At 40.0% G+C, this 18,555-nt stretch overlaps 1 protein-coding gene across 1 annotated transcript in view; it reads left to right on the forward strand.

Annotated features, from left to right (window-relative positions):
- The first annotated feature begins 599 nt into the window (after nucleotides 1-599).
- The window catches only part of GADL1 (glutamate decarboxylase like 1), a 235,213-nt gene continuing 217,257 nt past the window's right edge, over nucleotides 600-18,555 (forward strand). Inside the window, exon 1 of the mRNA XM_075827176.1 lies at nucleotides 600-787. Within this exon, the coding sequence (XP_075683291.1) occupies nucleotides 745-787 (43 nt within the window). The 5' untranslated portion in view covers nucleotides 600-744. The remainder of the gene's footprint in view (nucleotides 788-18,555) is intronic.

The raw sequence follows: 18,555 nt of genomic DNA on the forward strand, positions 1-18,555 counted from the left end.
CAAAAGCAATACAATCTATAACTAATAAAATTCTATGTCCCAGTGCAACCGGTCAGTCAATGTTAGTTTTTTCTATTATTACCTTCTTATATATTTAATGCTTCCTTCTAGTTACAGGAAATGATTAGTACATCTATATCATACAAGACCCACTGAAATCCAATGTAAGATTAGACATTATTGTAATTCTAGAATAATACCACTCATAAACCTGTAATCCAGACATCTGTTTTCATCGAAATTTACAATGTCTTTGCAATTTTATTGTAAAATAGAAATCCGTATTCCTAAACTTTCTTTCAGGATCCCTTTAATATCAATACAAAAACATTATCACCAAGTATTGGAATTAAGTTAGTGCATTGCAAGAATTTCAAAATCACAACTTGTCACTGTTTAATGGGTCAGAGCTGTGTGTATTACAGCTTTAAGTGCTGTCCCTCCCTCCTGGCCATCTGGTCTGAGCTTTTTTATTCTCCCATTCTGTAAAGACTGGATAAGGGCCAGCTGGTATTTGTATTAATAGATGCCCTGCATTGCTATTGGAGACAAGCTCTGAGGCAGCAGCTGCAGCCGCAGGACGGAGTGAAGCCAGGGTGGGGACAGGGACACTGACACCAGACACCTGTAAATTATTCACTTGTGCAGTTCACACCCGCAGTGATTGCTCCGGGGACTGGGATTTCATTTGGGGAGCCCTTAGGCGAAGCAAGCAGAAGTCACCTTCAACGTCCAGAGGCCACAATGATCAGCAGCCAGAACATACACACTGCCGGGCAGATGGAGGGTAACAGACTATGCTTCTCTCTATCCTTCAGCATCAGTTCATTAGGCAGCATGCGGCAGCTTATATCCATCTATAAGTTTGTTTTCACAATGACATTAGGAATTATTTATTTTCTCAATAGTATGCCTACAACCGGCTGCTATTGTATTCATGTTTATCGCCTTCCATTCAACTTGTTATTATGATTTGCGGTAGATGATACTGAGTGGGTTCTCTTCTGAATGACAGCCGAACTAACTTGAGAAAGAACTTTAACTGAAGTGCAGATTTCCATGCGAATAAACCGTTTGCCTTATGCACAGCTAAAATGATATTGGAATTTGCATTCATTAAAGTTATTTTAAGTATCTTAAACGAGCAATGTATGTAAATGAATAGCAAAGGAATGCAGGGAAAAGTTCTAGACTGTTCAAGTAATGTTTAGGAAACAAATGCAAATGTTTGATCCATTTCTCCAAGTACTAGTATGCACCATTTAGTGTATAAGATGATCCATAAAATCAAGTCCCTGCTGGATCAAGGGTTAATATGGAGGTTAAGTATTCATAGATGGGAACTTTCTAAGGCTTCTAGCCCAGCGTCTCTTTCTGGCTGTAACCGTCAGTAACAATCTTGTGCCTATTTTAAGAGAAATCACTTGGCCTTTATCCTGAAGTTTCTGAAGTCTGAATTTATTATATTATTGAATGAAAAGTGATAGATTTATATGAGTAAAGAGCCTAGAGATGAGGGGAAAGCGCCTAACATGACTGTATAATGTTTATTTGAAAGAGCATAGTACATGCTCACACTTTGTTATATAGTAGGTATTGCAGTTTGGTTACCCAGTCTAGAGTTCCCCTTAAAAAAATCAGTGATACTTGTGTTGTATGTGATCTAATACTTTGTGCTGGAGACATGAGCTCTTCTAATGATTTACTGGTAACAAATGCGGGTCAGTTATTTGGGTTTATATGTATTGATAGTTTATTTGATACAACAATGAATTTGGCCCTAACACATTGTGTGTGTGTGTGTGTATGTGGTCACATGACTGGTGTCATATTCAGTTAGCCTGTGGATGCATTGCACAGGACTAATCTGTGGGCTATACCATTCCACTGTGACAGGGGCCTCAAGCACGATAATAAATGTATGTGAGCAGAATTTCTAATGCATGTATATTAGAAAAATGTAGAATGTTCCATCAGACTCTGTATATACAGAGATATTCTCCCCAAGAAGCATCGCTGTACACAGAGGCCATATGGTTCCACACCGGGGAGCTGTACGCCCTCTGTGCTCGTGACCCTGCTTTTTATAGGAGCCTTTACAGGTACTGCTGCCTATTTATATGGGGTGTGTCTATAGGCACGAAAAACAAACCTTCCTGTGTAAACATTGCTCCTCCGTCAGAATTTCATCACATAGTATATGACTATATACAAGCATATTCTCATCTCTGCATTGACAGTGGTCGAGCACGCTGCGTGCGACTGTAACTACATTTAAACCTTTCCCACCGCAGACAGTTTTTACCTTTATGACGCCCTTTTTCATCCCCGCCTTCTGAGAGCGATAACTTTGTTATTTTTTTATATCGATGTAGCCAGAAAAGGACTTTTTTTTTTTTTTTTTGTGGGAACTACTAATATTTTTTCATATAACTATTTTGGGGTACATTTAACTTATTAGTTAACCTTTTAATATTTAGTTTTTTTGGGTTGGGAATGGAAAAAAAATGCAATTCCGCCATTGATTTTTGCTTTTTTTTTTTTTTATACGTAGTTTGTTGTGCGGTTAAATAACATGTTAACCTCATTGTACGTGTTGTTAATATTGCAGCAATATCGCAAATCTGTATTTGTTAACACTTTTACAAAATAAAAACGTTTTTAATGAAACCAAATGGTTTTATTTAAATTTATTTTTACTGTGTACAATGTTTTTTTTTAAATAGCTTTATATAACTTTATTTAATCTTGTTTTGCATTCTTGCATCCTTGTTCGCTTCTATATTGTTTTTGTATATTTAGTATTTTTAAGCATTACTGCCTATCAGTGTAATAGGCATTCCATTAGGCCGCACCTTTGTTAGGTCCTGGTTGCCATGGCAACCTATCAGCGCCACGCCATTGTCTGGTGCCGATGGGGTGACAGAGGGAGCCCCTCTCTGTCTATCCACCTAGATGCAGAGGCCGCTATTGACTGCAGCTGCCTAGGGGTTAAACGGCTGCGATTGGAGATGTTGGCTGTAATATACTTCTAACTTGGACGTACAATTGCGTCCATTTGCCGGAGAGGTTAAGTGCCAGGACCCTGCAAACGTTGATTTGTACTTCAAATAGCCATCTGGTACAGCTATAAAACTATAGTAGAATGTTTGCAGATCATAGGACATGAGAGATGGGTACTGGACTGGGAATAAAATGCTATTTTGGCAGACTACCAGAGCAGCCTAAATTTGTTCAGCATCAGACTTCAGGCAGTGCTCACAAAGCTATGATTGCTCAGCATAGCCAAACTAGAAATTGTCATAATGTGAGACATAAAGAAAAGTACTGGGAAAATGTACTAGTTTTGGTGAAATAAAGAGACCAATGCGATCTCCCGGAATCCTACTGACCAGCAGAACGGTTATACCAGACACAGCCGTGATTCCATAACTGTTTCTGAGCTTATCCTAAGGTAAGCCCCCTTCACTTAAATGGGAATGGACGGCAGTACCGGGCACATCTGCATCTACACGCCTGGATAAACATTGAAGGGGTTGTGACATTCCTTTGATTGTGGGGTTCCCAGAGGTCAGAGGGTATATGGATTCCCATAAAAACCAGTACCCATTAAAAAACAAATACAGTGTACATGGGCTAAAACATCAGTCAAAGCAATAAAACAGACATTTTTGTTACAGATGGAAGGTCAATAGGTGATGACTTAGGAGTTCAGAAATCTGGAGTAAGGGCGGATTTACACGAACGTGCTATACATCCGTGCAACCCGCATGGTTTTCACGCGGGTCGCACAGACCTATACAAGTCTATGGGGCAGTGCAGACTGTCCGTGAGGTTTGCGCTGCGTAAAACTCACGACATGTTCTATATTTCTGCGTTTTTCGCGCATCACGCACCCATTGAAGTCAATGGGTGCGTGAAAATCATGTGCTCCACACGGAAGAATGAATGTAAACAGAAAAGCACCACGTGCTTTTCTGTTTACAAACATCCAAGCGGAGTGTCATAATGATGGCGGCTGCGTGAAAAGCACGCAGCCGCGCATCCATATGAACATGACACATGGTGCCATGTTTGTTTGTTTTTTAGGTAAATTGTATTTAGTGAGGCACACGATCATTCTGCCTTAACAACCAAGCGTATACAAAATCACCTGTATTGCTCTAAATGAGCTCAGGTCAGTCAAACCAGAGACTCCTCCAAAAGAAAGAGAGACCCATCTGTAGACAGCACTGTTTGGGGTTTTTGTCACTGTATCCTGATCTCTGCTGATGAGGGGCAAGAACCCCAAAACAGTGTGGTCTACAGATGGGTCTCTCTTCCTTTTGAAGGAATCTCTGGTTTGCCTGATATGAGCTTATGCGCAAACTTGTTTCCCATTAAATACGTCTCCATACACAGGCTGGATCTCTTCAATGAGAGCCAGTACCCCTCTGGAGTTGAATCTAAGGCATCTCATTCAGTTGACCATTACCCTGCTCTGTACTGATGAGGGGCAAGAACCCTGAAACAGTGTTATCTACAGATGGGTCTCTCTTCCTTTCTAAGGAGTCTCTGGTTTGGCTGATATGAGCTAATTTTCATACTTTTTTTTTCCCATGGAGCATTTCCTTTAAATAAGTCTCCATTCACTCATGGGGTCATATCAATGAGACTGGGAAACAAATTTTTAATGTCCGTGTAGCATCAGTGATTAAAAGTTTTCTTTTCAGCATCTCCTAGCAACCACTCTATGAAAAACAATCTGCACTTGGGTGGCGTCCCTGTGTTGTATAACTTTTTTCATGGACCTATCGACTTAAATTGGCGAGTCTAGTGCGAGAATCAGACCAAAACAGTGCATGCTGCAATTTTATCTGCAAGGACCAACAAGACTTTAATGGGTCAGCGTTCAGTCTGTGTGCTGATCATTGAACACTCGGATAGCACACGGACGTTCGCAACGTTCGCCTGAATAGGTCCTTAAGGTTGTGCACTCCTGATCTACTGCATTTAAAAGAAATGCCTTTTTAAAGAGGCTCTGTCACCAGATTTTGCAACCCCGATCTGCTATTGCAGCAGATCGGCGCTGCAATGTAGATTATAGTAACGTTTTTATTTTTAAAAAACGAGCATTTTTGGCCAAGTTATGACCATTTTTGTATTTATGCAAATTAGGCTTGCAAAAGTACAACTGGGCGTGTTGAAAAGTAAAAGTACAACTGGGCGTGTATTATGTGCGTACATCGGGGCGTTTTTACTTCTTTTACTAGCTGGGCGTTCTGACGAGAAGTATCATCCACTTCTCTTCAGAACGCCCAGCTTCTGGCAGATCACGCTGTGACGTCACTTCCCCAGGTCCTGCATCGTGTCAGACGAGCGAGGACACATCGGCACCAGAGGCTACAGTTGATTCTGCAGCAGCATCAGCGTTTGCAGGTAAGTAGCTACATCGACTTACCTGCAAACGCCGATGCTGCTGCAGAATCATTTGTAGCCTCTGGTGCTGATGTGTCCTCGCTCGTCCGACACGATGCAGGACCTGTGAGTGACGTCACAGCGTGATCTCTCGAGAACACGCTGTCTGCACTGTTTTTTTCCCATTTCACCCCACAAATTTAGTTTTTTCAGCTTCCCAGTTCATTATGCTGTACAATAAATGTCCCGCAAAAAGAAGCCCTCATATGGCTGTGTCAACATGGAATTAAAAAAGTTATGGCTTTTGGAAAGCGGGGAGGAAAAAACGAAAATGAAAAAATTAAAATTGGCCTGGTCTTTAAGGAGTTTAAGGAGTTAAAGGAATTGTGTTAAGGACACTAAAGGGGAAATCCCTGTGTTATGCACCTCCCCATCAGGCCCTGCTATTGGTATAACATAGTACCCGAAGAGTTTCTTTAATGTTATACATTAGCTTATCCACTTCTGCAGCCAGTTTTTACCTTCCTGACCGAACCTAATTTTTTTAATCTGACATGTGTCGCTTTATGTGGTTAGAACTTTTTAGTGCTTTTACTTATCCAAGCAAAGCTGAGTCTGTTTTCTCGTGTCAAATTGTACTTTATGTTAGTGGTAAAATTTGGTAGATTCAGTGTTCATTTGTGAAAAACAGCAACATTATTGCAAAAAATTTGAAAGATAGCATTTTTCTAAATATAAATGTATCTGTTTTGTAAGACAGATCATAATACCACACAATGTAGTTACTAGTTAACATTTCCTATATGTCTACTTTATGTTGACATCGTTTTATGAACTATCTTTTATTTTTCTAGGAAATTGCAAGGCTTAGAGATTTAGCAACAAATTCTCAATAAAATGTCAAAAGCCAAATTTTTTAGGGAACAGTTCAGTTGTGAATTGGCTTTAAGGGGCCTATATATTAGAAACCCCCATAAATTGCCCATTTTGAAAACTGCACCCCTCAAAGTATTCAAAACAGTATTTAGAACGTTTCTTAATCCTATAGGCGTTTCACAGGAATGAAAGCAAAGTGATTCTGCAGTTTTCAGAAATATCTCACATGTGGCCATAGTGGGCTACTTGACTGCAACATAGGCCTCAGAAATGAAGGATCACCTAGTGGGTTTTGGGGCCTTCTGTTTATAAGAATATATTTTAGGCACTATGTCAGACTTGAAGAGGTCCTGTGGTGCCAAAATATAGGAAACACCCCCAAAAATACACCATTTTGGAGACACCCTCCAAGGAATTCATCTAGTGGTGTAGTGAGCATTTTCACCCTATAGGTGTTTCAAAGATTTTATGATAATTGGGCCACAAAAATGAAAATATTTTTTTTACAAGAAGATGTAGTTTTAGCAACATTTTTTTCATTTCCACAATTAATAAAGTGGAAAACCCCAGTGAAATGACTCTATTTGGGAAACTACACCACTTGAGGAATTCACCAAGGGGTGTAGTGAGCATTTTAAACCCATAGGTTTTGTTCTGAATTGATTAGCATTAAGTAGTGAAAATGAAAAAATGATTTTTTTTTCAATAAGATGTTTTAGCTCAAAATTTTTCATTTTCACAAGGAATAAAGAGGAAAAATCACCCCAACATTTGTAAAACAATGTCTCCTGAGTACGGTAACACCCCATATGTGGTTATAAACTGCTGTTTGGAGACATGGGACGGCTCAGAAGGGAAGAAGCACCATTTGACTTTGTGAGCGTGGATTTTGCTGTAATGGTTTACGGACACCATATCGCATTTGCAAAACCCGTGATGTACCGAAACAAAAGTGGCCCAATTTAGAACCTACACCCCTAAAGGCATTTTTCAAGGGGTGTAGTGAGCATTTAGACCTCACAGGTGTTTTTCAGAAAATAATACACAGCGGATGATGTAAAGTGAAAATTGCAATTTTTCCACGGATATGCTGTTTCAAAGCACTACATGTTGTGCCCGGCTGGAGAATTTTACCCCATAAACTGTTAATTGGTTTCTCCTGAGTATGGGAATGGCATTTTTGTGGACATAAACTGCTGTTTTGGCACACTGTAGGGCTTAGAAGGGAAGGAGAACCATTTGGCTTTTGGAGCGTGGATTTTGCTTGGTAGTTTTACTGGTATTTCAGTTTATAAAGTGGGGGCATATGTATGCTGGGCTGAGAACTTCAGGGCATAATAAGGGGATATAATAATGGGGTAAATAACAAAATGTGTAAATAATAGATGTGTGGTTCACTTTGAAGCAATTTGTTGTGCACAGGCCAGTGTCAAATTGTGTCCTTTCTTATCCCCACTTTTGGAACACACTGTGCCCCTTTTTGGGACTTTTCCTTCTATGTAGTTTGGGTAACATTACTGGGAAAGTGTTGTCCTGGTACAATACGGCACCCTCGCTTCCAGCAGGTGTGCTATGGCCTTGACAAGTTGTTTTCAATGTTGCAGGGACTTATTTTTTTCGAATTGAGCATCAGTACAGACATCTAACTACGAATGATGTTGACATACATCAGACGAAATGGGGCTAAGTACGGTAGTGGGGTGTCACAAACAATCGGCCAAAAGTGGGTCCTGGCCTCAGAAAGTTTGGGAACCACTGCATTACACTATCGATGTGTGAAGGCAACCAGGGGATTTTTAGCTCTTTATCAGGATAAACAGAGCCCTGACCTTTATAAGAATCCTGTAACTATTTATTCAATAAAATAAAATTATAGGTCGATTTTTCTCCCCGAGACAACCACTAACCCCTGCACCATCCTAAACAATACAATAAACAATTAAGTGTTTAAGTCTTAACTACTAAAGCACCATATATCAACAGGTATAGTAGATAATAAACCATAATCACTATGTGTAATATACAGGGTGGGCCATTTATATGGATACACCTAAATAAAATGGGAATGGTTGGTGATATTAACTTCCTGTTTGTGGCACATTAGTATATGGGAGGGGGGAAACTTTTCAAGCTGGGTGTTGACCATGGCGGCCATTTTGAAGTCGGCCATTTTGTATCCAACTTTAGTTTTTTCAATGGGAAGAGGGTCATGTGACACATCAAACTTATCGAGAATTTCACAAGAAAAACAATGGTGTGCTTGGTTTTAATGGTACTTTATTCTTTCATTAGTTATTTACAAGTTTCTGACCACTTATAAAATGTGTTCAAAGTGCTGCCCATTGTGTTGGATTGTCAATGCAACCCTCTTCTCCCACTCTTCACAAACTGATAGCAACACCGCAGAAGAAATGCCTCCCGATCTGACCCCCTTAGACTTTTATCTTTGTGGTCATCTGAAGGCAATTGTCTATGCTGTGAAGATACGAGATGTGCAGCAACTGAAACTACGGATACTGGAAGCCTGTGCTAAAATTTCTTCTGCGGTGTTGCTATCAGTGTGTGACGAGTGGGAGAAGAGGGTTGCATTGACAATCTAACACAATGGGCAGCACTTTGAACACATTTTATAAGTGGTCAGAAACTTGTAAATAACTCATGAAAGAATAAAGTAATGTTAAAACCAAGCACACCATTGTTTTTCTTGTGAAATTCTCGATAAGTTTGATATGTCACATGACCCTCTTCCCATTGAAAAAACTAAAGTTGGATACAAAATGGCCGACATCAAAATGGCCGCCATGGTCAACACCCAGCTTGAAAAGTTTCCCCCCTCCCATATACTAATGTGCCACAAACAGGAAGTTAATATCACCAACCATTCCCATTTTATTTAGGTGTTTCCATATAAATGGCCCACCCTGTATATCAATATTAACCCCTTCTTCGCTTTATACCACCAGAGATATTAGATATTAACCGCTAAAGCGCTCTAGACCCCCAGAAGAATGACAGGAATACTATTACTAACCACAAAACCACCCCATAAAAATGTGTATGATGTAATTTATATAGAAAGTTATCAAAGTAATTAAGGGCATTTTTCTGTCTTTGTTATGGGCACCAACACACTTGGAAATAATTTTTTAGAAATTCTGCATTAGCCCCTGTGGGTCTACGTCTACCAGTGAGAAATATATATATTCAGAGTCATTTTAAAAATAATAATAATAATAACCTTTTATTTATATAGCGCCAACATATTCCGCAGCACTTTACAATTCAGAGGGTACACGTACAGACAATATCAGACATTACATAGTGACAAAACCATTTAACAATTCCAACAAGAGGCGTAAGGACCATGCTCACAAGAGCTTACAATCTATGAGGAAAAAGGGGTGACACGAGCTAAAAAGTGCTTGTGTAGTACAATGGTCCAGCCATCTTTTATAAACAAGGGATAGTACACATAAAGCTGCATGAGCCAGTCACCAGCCAGTATTTGTGTATGACAGATATGAAGTGAATGAGGGTGCAAGGGGTGTGGGGGATACTGTTGACTGAAGGGGTCAGACTCTGATGACTAATGGCAGGGGCGTAGATGCGGGAGGCAGGCAGGCTATGTGCCCCGGGAGCATCTTTTGGAGGGAAGGAAGGTGGATGACACCGGGCCGGGCGACACGGGCATAGTTGCCAACAGTCCCGAATTTGCCAGGACCATCCCGAATTTACAGAGACAGTCCCGAATTTACAGAGACAGTCCCGGCAAATTACTGTCCCAGATGTGTCCCAGAAACTGCCATATTCAAATTTATATACGTACTCATGATGGAGATACAATTGTATATTATGACAGAGCAGGAAACTATCTGCGCCCTGCTCTGCCAGTTGCTCCTTCTGGAGCGGAATCCCTGGCCAGAGCGTTGCCGACACTCTGGCCGGATATTCTGCTCATAAAGGGAGCTCCTGACATCCCTGTCCATATATGGACAGGAACGTCAGGGGCTCCTCCATGAGAGTAATCCCTGGCCAGAGCATCGGCAACCCTCTGGATGGGGATTCCAGTCCTATAGGAGCCCCAATGGTGCTATCTACAGGGAGGGGGGTGTAGCACTATATACAAGGGGGGCTGTGTGACTTTATCTACAATGGGGGTGTGTGGCACTATTTACAAGAGTAGGCTGTTCATTATTTCACTATATTGTCCCATTAGCCTCAGTTATTAATCTATTTTAGTCAGGCACTGACCTCTTTATTTATTTTATTTTAATTTATTGTTATGTTAACTTCCATATATAACTATATCGTTTGTAAAATGCACAAATGGTTTTATGCTCGAGTTACGTTAAAAAAAATTACACCTCATTGATTGGTGAAGAAAGCAAACATGGCGAGGGGGAAGGAGATGTCGGGAAAGAAGTTTGGGGGAGGGTGCCAAACTGAATCTTGGTAAAAAGTTAAAAAAAACTGGTAATTAAGAACTAATTAGCATAAACCTAAAATTGCTCATAACTTTCTCAAAATTTTTTGTTTCTCAAAATAAAAACCACTGTTATCTACATTTCAGCACCTATCAAATTAGGTAGGAGTTAGGGCACCTATAAACTGGTGGCAGAGCATCTTTAATGTTAGATTGCTGTCGGAACGTAGAGCACGGTTAGGGTGGTAGACAGACATGAGGGAGGAGATATAAGGAGGTGCAGCACTGGGAAGAGCTTTGTAGGTGAGATTAATAAATTAAAATTGTATTCTAAAGTGAACAGACAACCACTGTAGTGACTGGCACCGGGTAAAGGCCTTGGTGTAGTGGTTGGTCAGAAAATGAGCCTGGCTGCTGCATTAAAGGGGTTATCCGGGTTATTAACCCCTTCAAGACACAGCCTGTTTTGGCCTTCAGGACACAGCCAATTTTTTCAAATCTGACATGTTTCACTTTATGTGGTAATAACGTCGGAATGCTTTTACCTATCCAAGCGATTCTGAGATTGTTTTCTCGTGACACATTGGACTTTATGTTACTGGCAAAATTTGCTCGATACATTAAGTATTTAATTGTGAAAAACACCAAACTTTAGCGAAAAATTTCAAAAAATAGCATTTTTCTAAATTTATATGTATCTGCTTGTAAGACAGACAGTTATACCCCACAAAATTGTTGCTAATTAACATCACCTATATGTCTACTTTAGATTGGCATCGTTTTTTGAACATCCTTTTATTTTTCTATGACATCACAAGGCTTAGAACTTTAGCAGCGATTTCTCACATTTTCAAGAAAATTTCAAAAGGCTATTTTTACAGGGGCCAGTTCAGTTGTGAAGTGGATTTTAGGGCCTTATATATTAGAAACCCTCGATAAGTCACCCCATTTTAAAAACTTCACCCCTCAAAGTACTCAAAACAGCATTTAGAACGTTTCTTAACCCTTTAGATGTTTCACAGGAATTAAGGCAAATAGATGTGAAATGTTCAAATTTCTTTTTTTTTTTGCATATTTCAACTATTTTTTTTTGTAACACAGAAAGTTTTACCCAAGAAACACAACTCAATATCTATTGCCCAGATTCTGCAGTTTTTAGAAATACCCCACATGTGGCCCTAGTGCACTTATTGACTGAAGCACAGGCCTCAGAAACAAAGGAACACCTAGGGGATTTTGGGGCCTCCTTTTTATTAGAAAATATTTTAGGCTCCATGTTGGGTTTGAAAGGCTCTTGCGGCACCAAAACAGTGGAAATCCCCCAAAAATTACCCCATTTTGGAAACTATACCCCTTGAGGAAATTATCTAGGGCTATAGTGAGCATTTTGACCCAGCAGGTTTTTTGCAGAAATTATTGGAAGTAGGCTGTGAAAATGAAAATCGACATTCTTTCAAAGAAAATGTAGGTTTAGCTAATTTTTTTCTAATTTCCACAAGGACTAAAAGGAGAAAATGCACCACTACTTTTGTAAAGCAATTTCTCCCGTGTAAAACAATACCCCGCATGTGGTCATAAACGGCTGTTTGGATACACGGCGGAGCTTTGAAGGGAAAGAGCGCCATTTGGCTTTTGGAGCTCAAATTTAGCAGGAATGATTTGCGGAGACCACGTCGCATTTGCAAAGCCCCTAAGGGACCAAAATAGTGAAAACACCCAAAAAGTGACTCCATTTAGGAAACTACACCCCTTGAAGAATACATCTAGGGGTATAGTGAGTGTTTTGAACCCACAGGGGTTTCATAGATTTTATTAGAATTGGGCAGTGAAGATAAAAAAAATCATTTTTTTCCAATAAGATGTAGCTTTAGCTCAACATTTTTCATTTTCTCAACAAATAAAGGAATAAAAGAACCCCAACATTTGTAAAGAAAATTCTCTGGAGTACGGCAATACCCCATTTGTGGTCATAAACTGCTGTTTGGGCATACGGCAAGGATCAGAAGAGAAGGAGTGCCATTTGGCTTTTGGAGCACAGATTTTGCTGGATTGGTTTCTTGAACCATGTCACTTTTGAAAAGCTCCTAAGGTGTCAGTACAGTGGAAACTCCCCAAAAGTGAATCGATTCACGAAACTACACCCCTTGAGGAATTCATCTAGGGGTGTAGTGAGCATTTTGACCCCACAGGTGTTTCATAGATTTTATTAGACTTGGGCAGTGAAAATAAAAAAAATCCTTTTTCTTCAATAAGACGTAGTTTTAGCTGAAAATGTTTCATATTCTCAACAAATAAATGAAAAAAAGCACCCCAACACTTGTAAAGCAACTTCTCCTGTGTACGGCAATACCACATATGTGGTCATAAACTGATGTTTAGGCACAGAGTAGGGCTCAGAAGGGAAGGAGCGCCATTTGGCTTTTGGAGTACAGATTTTGCTGGATTGGTTTCTGGTCGCTATGTCGCATTTGCCAAGTCCCTGTGGGACCAAAACAGTGGATCCCCCCCAGAAGTGACCCCATTTTGGAAACTACACCCCTCAAGGTATTCACCTAGGGGTGCAGTGAGCATATTAACCCCACTGGTGATTGGCAGAAATTGGTGTGCACTCGATGTTGCAGAGTGAAAATGGTTTTTCAATAGATATGCCAATATGTGGCGCCCAGCTTGTGCCACTGGAGACACACACCCCAAAAATTGTTAAAAGGGTTATCCCGGGTATGGCGATGCCATATATGTGGAAGTAAACTGCTGTTTGGGCACACTGTAGGGTTCAGAAGGGAGGTAGCGCCATTTGGCTTTTGGAGCGTGGATTTTGCTTGTAGTAGTTTTGTTTTGAGTCTTACTGGTGTTTCCGTTTATAATGTGGGGGTACATGTAAGGCGGGCGGAGTATATAAGGGGCAATAAAATAATCCATAGATGTGTGTTACGCTGTGACACAATCCTTTCTGCACAGGCCGGTGTTGGACTAATAAATGGTCCTTACTTATTCCCCTTTTGGTCCGCACTCCGCACCTTTGAAGTTTGGGGAATTTTGCTGGGAAGCGTTGTCCTGGTATAATACGGGCGCCCTCACTTCCAGCAGATATGTTTGGGCCCTCCCCTTCCTGGTTCCCTAATTTTAGGGGCCTTGATAATTCGCCACTTGAAACAGAAGAAATGTTCCCCTCAGGCCGGCACAACTGCATATTTTTTATTTCCTAACTTATTGAGTCCTTGACTAATTTTATTTTTTCATAGACGTAGTGGTATGACGGCTGTTTTTTTTTGTGACGAGCTGTAGTTTTTATTGGTACCATTTTGGGGTGCATGCGACTTTTTGATCACTTGTTATCCTTTATTTTTGGGAGGCAAGGTGACCAAAAAACAGCAATTTTGGCATATTTTTTTAGTTCCTTTTATACAGCGTTCACCACTTGTTATAAATTTCATGTTAGCTTTATTCTGCGGGTCAGTCCGATTCCGGTGATACCTAATTTATAGCACTTTTTATGTTTTACAACTTTTTGCACAATAAAATAACTTTTGTAAAGAGAATGGATTTTTACTGTCGCCAAGTTGTGAGAGCCATAACGGTTTTACATTTTTTGTCGACGGAGCTGTATGAGGGCTTGTTTTTAGCGAGACGAGTTATAGTTTTTATAGACACCATTTTTGGGTACATGCGACTTTTTGATCACTTTTTATTACAATTTTTGGAAGACAAAGTGACCAAAAAATAGCAATTATGTCAGTATTTTTTAGTTATTTTTTTTACGGCGTTCACTGTGCGGAATAAATAACATAATATTTTTATAGTTAAGGTCGTTACGGTCGCAGCGATACCAAATATGTATGGCTTTATTATTTTTTTCAATAATAAATGACTTGATAAGGGAAAAAGGGCGATTGTGTTTTGTGTTATTATTTGAAACTTTTATTGTATTTTTTACAACTTTTATTTGTCCTTTTTTTTACACTTTTCTTTAGTCCCACTAGGGGACTTGAAGGTCCAACTGTTTTTTTGATGTTCTAATACATTGCACTACCTATGTAGTGCAATGTATTAGAACTGTCAGTTTTCACTGACAGCAAGCCGATCAGGCTCCGCTTCCGGGCGGGGCCTAATCGGCTAACGTAATGGCAGATAGGAAGCCATTGTTAGGCAACCTGTTGCCATAGTAGCAGTCGCCAGCCTTGCCATCGCATGGCAAGGCTGCCGATTGCATACAAACCACTTTGATGCAGCGATTGCATTGAATCGCTGCATTGAAGGGGTTAACGGCAGGAATCGGAGCTAGCTCCGGTTCCTGCCGATAGATCGGAGTGTCCGCTGTAACATACAGCGGACACCCACTGCTGATGACGCCGGCTCAGCTTCTGAACCGGAAGCTGAGCCGGCGCCATCTTGCCGATGGTACCGGAAGCCTCCTGGGCCCCGCCGACGACGGGACATAGGAGGATTCCATTACAGGCTGATCGGGAGGTAAGTATTAGCCCTCCGATCACCTTTGCAGCCACCGGCAACCCAGCAATCACGTTGCTGGGGTGCCGATAGCTATAAACTCCTCACATGCTGCGATCTCTATTGAACGCAGCATGTGAGGGGTTAATCGGTCGGATCGGAGGCTAGCTCCGGTCCTGGCCGATACCTCAGGGTGCCAGCTGTAACATACAGCTGTCACCCGCCGGTGATGTCGCTGGCTCAGCTCCTGAGCCAGCTTCATCTCCATGACGTACAGTTACGTGGAGATGCGGGGAAAGGCCATCTCCCATGACCTAACTGTACGTGAAATTGTGGGAAGGGGTTAAAATTGATGGCCTATCCTTAGGATAGGCCATCAATATTAGATTGGTGGGGTGTCCGACTGTCGGAACCCTTGGCGATCAACTGTTTGAAGGGGCCGCGGTACTTGTACTAGTGCAGAAGCCTCTTCATTGTTTTCATGGTTATCCTCTCTATTTGTAGCAGCTGTGCAAGGTATTGAACCACTGTCCCATTCACTTGAAGGAGTACATTGTAATCCATCTTTATTTGTCTGACAGCTTGATATATTTTACTTAATTTTACTTTTAAGAAAGCACAATACATGCCTTATTACAATTATGGTTGCCTGTGTATTGACCAACATTAAAGGAAAACTCCAGTCATTACATGATTTTACATTGTTGAAGCCTCTATAGACATCAGGGATAAGCGGGTTTGAAATGAATGAATATACATTATTTTTCGTTTTCAACTAGTTACGAAATGCATAACTCCCAGTTGCTGAAGCATGAATGGGTGCAAATAACAACTTACGACTGTGTGAGGAATGTAATATATGATATTTCTGGTATGGAAAAAATTCCAGTTGTAGTGACATGGTGCAACAACGTAGAAGCCATACTGTAATTATGAGTCAAGGGAACACAAAGCTTTGACAATGTAGGTAGCCATATATAAAATATACAATGAGATTGTCAATGTTTATCTTTGACTAGAGTTTCCTTTAACCCCTTAATGACAAGCCTATTTTAAACTTAATGACCAAGTTATTTTTTACGTTTTTCCATCGTCTCATTCTAAGAGCTATAATTGTTTTATTTTTGCGTCAACATAGCTGTATAAGGTCTTGTTTTTTGCGGGAGAAGTTGTATTCTTTAATAGCACCATTTTGGGGTACATAGAATTTATTGATTAACTTTTATAAAAAAAATTGGGCTGGTGAATAGAAAAAAAAACAGCAATTTCGCCACACTTTTTTGCGCCCTAAATCGACGCCTTTTACCGTGTGGTATAAATAACAAAATAACTTTATTCAGCGGGTTGTTACGATTGCAACGATACAAAATTGATATAGATTTTGTATGTTTTACTATTACTATTTTACTATTTACTATTTAAATTATTTGTTTTTGTGTCTCCATATTTGAAGCCATAACCTTTTTCGTTTTCCGCCGATGCAGTTGTATGAGGGCTTTTTTTTTGCGGGACGACTTGTAGTTTTCATGGGTACCATTTTGGAGTAGATGCGACTTTTTGATCACTTTTTATCACATTTATTTTAAGCCAAAACTCACAGAAAACAGCAATTTTTGCATTGTTTTTTATTTTATTTTTTACGGTGTTCACCGTACGGGTTAAATAATGTAATAACTTTATAGTTGGGGTCGCTATGGACGTGGCAATACCAAATATGCGTAACTTTTTTTTACTTTTTTAATAATAAAGCATTTTGTAAGGGGAAAAAGTGGGTTTTTTATCACTTTTTTTTTAATTAACTTTATTAAACTTCTTTTTTTACTTTTTTACTAGTCCCACTAGGGGACCTCACTATGCGATCCTCCGATCGCATTTATAATACACTGCAATACCTCTGTATTGCAGTGTATTAGTGCCTGTCCGTGTAAAACGGACAGGCATCTGCTAGGACATGCCTCTGGCATGACCTAGCAGGCATTTACTACAGGCAGACTTGGGGGCCTTTATTAGGCCCCCCCGGCTGCCATAGAAGACACCGACACCCGGCGATCTTATCGCCGGGTGCCGGTGGGATGAGAGGGAGCTCCCTCCCTCTCTCCAAAACCACTCAGATGCGGGGCCGCATCTGAGGGGTTAAACGGGTGAGATCGATACTGATATGGATCTCACCCGTTAGACCAGGTAGCTGAGAGTAGGAAGATTTAACGGCTCCCTGCTCTGTTTATTTATTCTGATGCAGTGCCGTGAAACGGCGTATGCATCAGAATAAAACCCGTTAGTGGCCTTCGTGAAAAGGCGTATTAGCGGTCACTAACAGGTTAAATGCACAAACAAGATAAGGATTGTGAGAATATTTACATCCAAAAAGACATATCATCTGTCTTGATAACTTTATGTGGATAATGCTAGTAAAATCTTCAGTATTAGAGTAGTTAAGTCATGCTTGCAGCAAAGTTATATTTTATGCTTTCAGTCAATCATGACTGATAACATTAATAAAGAACTGTAATACTGGGAAAGCAGTCCATTCAATGACAAAAACTGCAGTGCACTCCATTTAGTAGATGTGATCAGTTTATAAAACATGGCATTTTGAGGACAACTTCAAAATATATAATGCACATTATCCAGTATTGAGTGAAATTGGACTGTATAATGTCAGAATTACTTTAACTCAACTTTTATTACATTTTATGCATGCAATGCGAACAAGAGGGGATATATATTGAAGTCTTAGAATCCCTGAATATTACAGAAGGTATTTATACAGTACCACTGTTGTAAGTTAACTTGTTATGTACTTGTAATACAGCACTAAGAATATGAATGAAAAGGAGGACATGGATAAGAATAACCAAGAGCCTTAGTAGAAGGATGAAATAGATAGAAGTACACAGAAAAGACTTTGAAGACTGGCTCTACTGCAGTATAGAAAGGGCTTGGAGGTTGCGTGAAGATCAGCTTAGGGCAAAAACGACTGATTGCCCAGGTTTGCTTCAGTGCATCCTGCAGTCTTTTGTATGACATCTGTCTGGTCACTTACTGTTAACTGCATGTCACTGGCCCAAACGCTATGAAGACAGACACAGTAGAGCTGAACGTGTTTTTTTAACTGTTTCCTGTAATGGTTACTTGCAATCATAATGTGATATCATTATGAGTTATGCCAAATGAAAAACTCAGCTCTATCTATCTATCTATCTATCTATCTATCTATCTATCTATCTATCTATCTATCTATCTATCTATCTATCTATCTATTCTATCTATCTTTTATCATCCTTAATCATTTACAGTACTAAGATCTAGTGCCCCAACTATTTAGACACTCTATTCCATATAAATGTGTCTTGCCCAACATTGAATGGTTTTGGGGAAATGTGGATGCCACGATAATGATGTCCAGATTGAAA

The sequence above is a fragment of the Rhinoderma darwinii genome, chromosome 5 (genome assembly GCF_050947455.1).
Source record: "Rhinoderma darwinii isolate aRhiDar2 chromosome 5, aRhiDar2.hap1, whole genome shotgun sequence".
Classification (NCBI taxonomy): domain Eukaryota; kingdom Metazoa; phylum Chordata; class Amphibia; order Anura; family Rhinodermatidae; genus Rhinoderma; species Rhinoderma darwinii.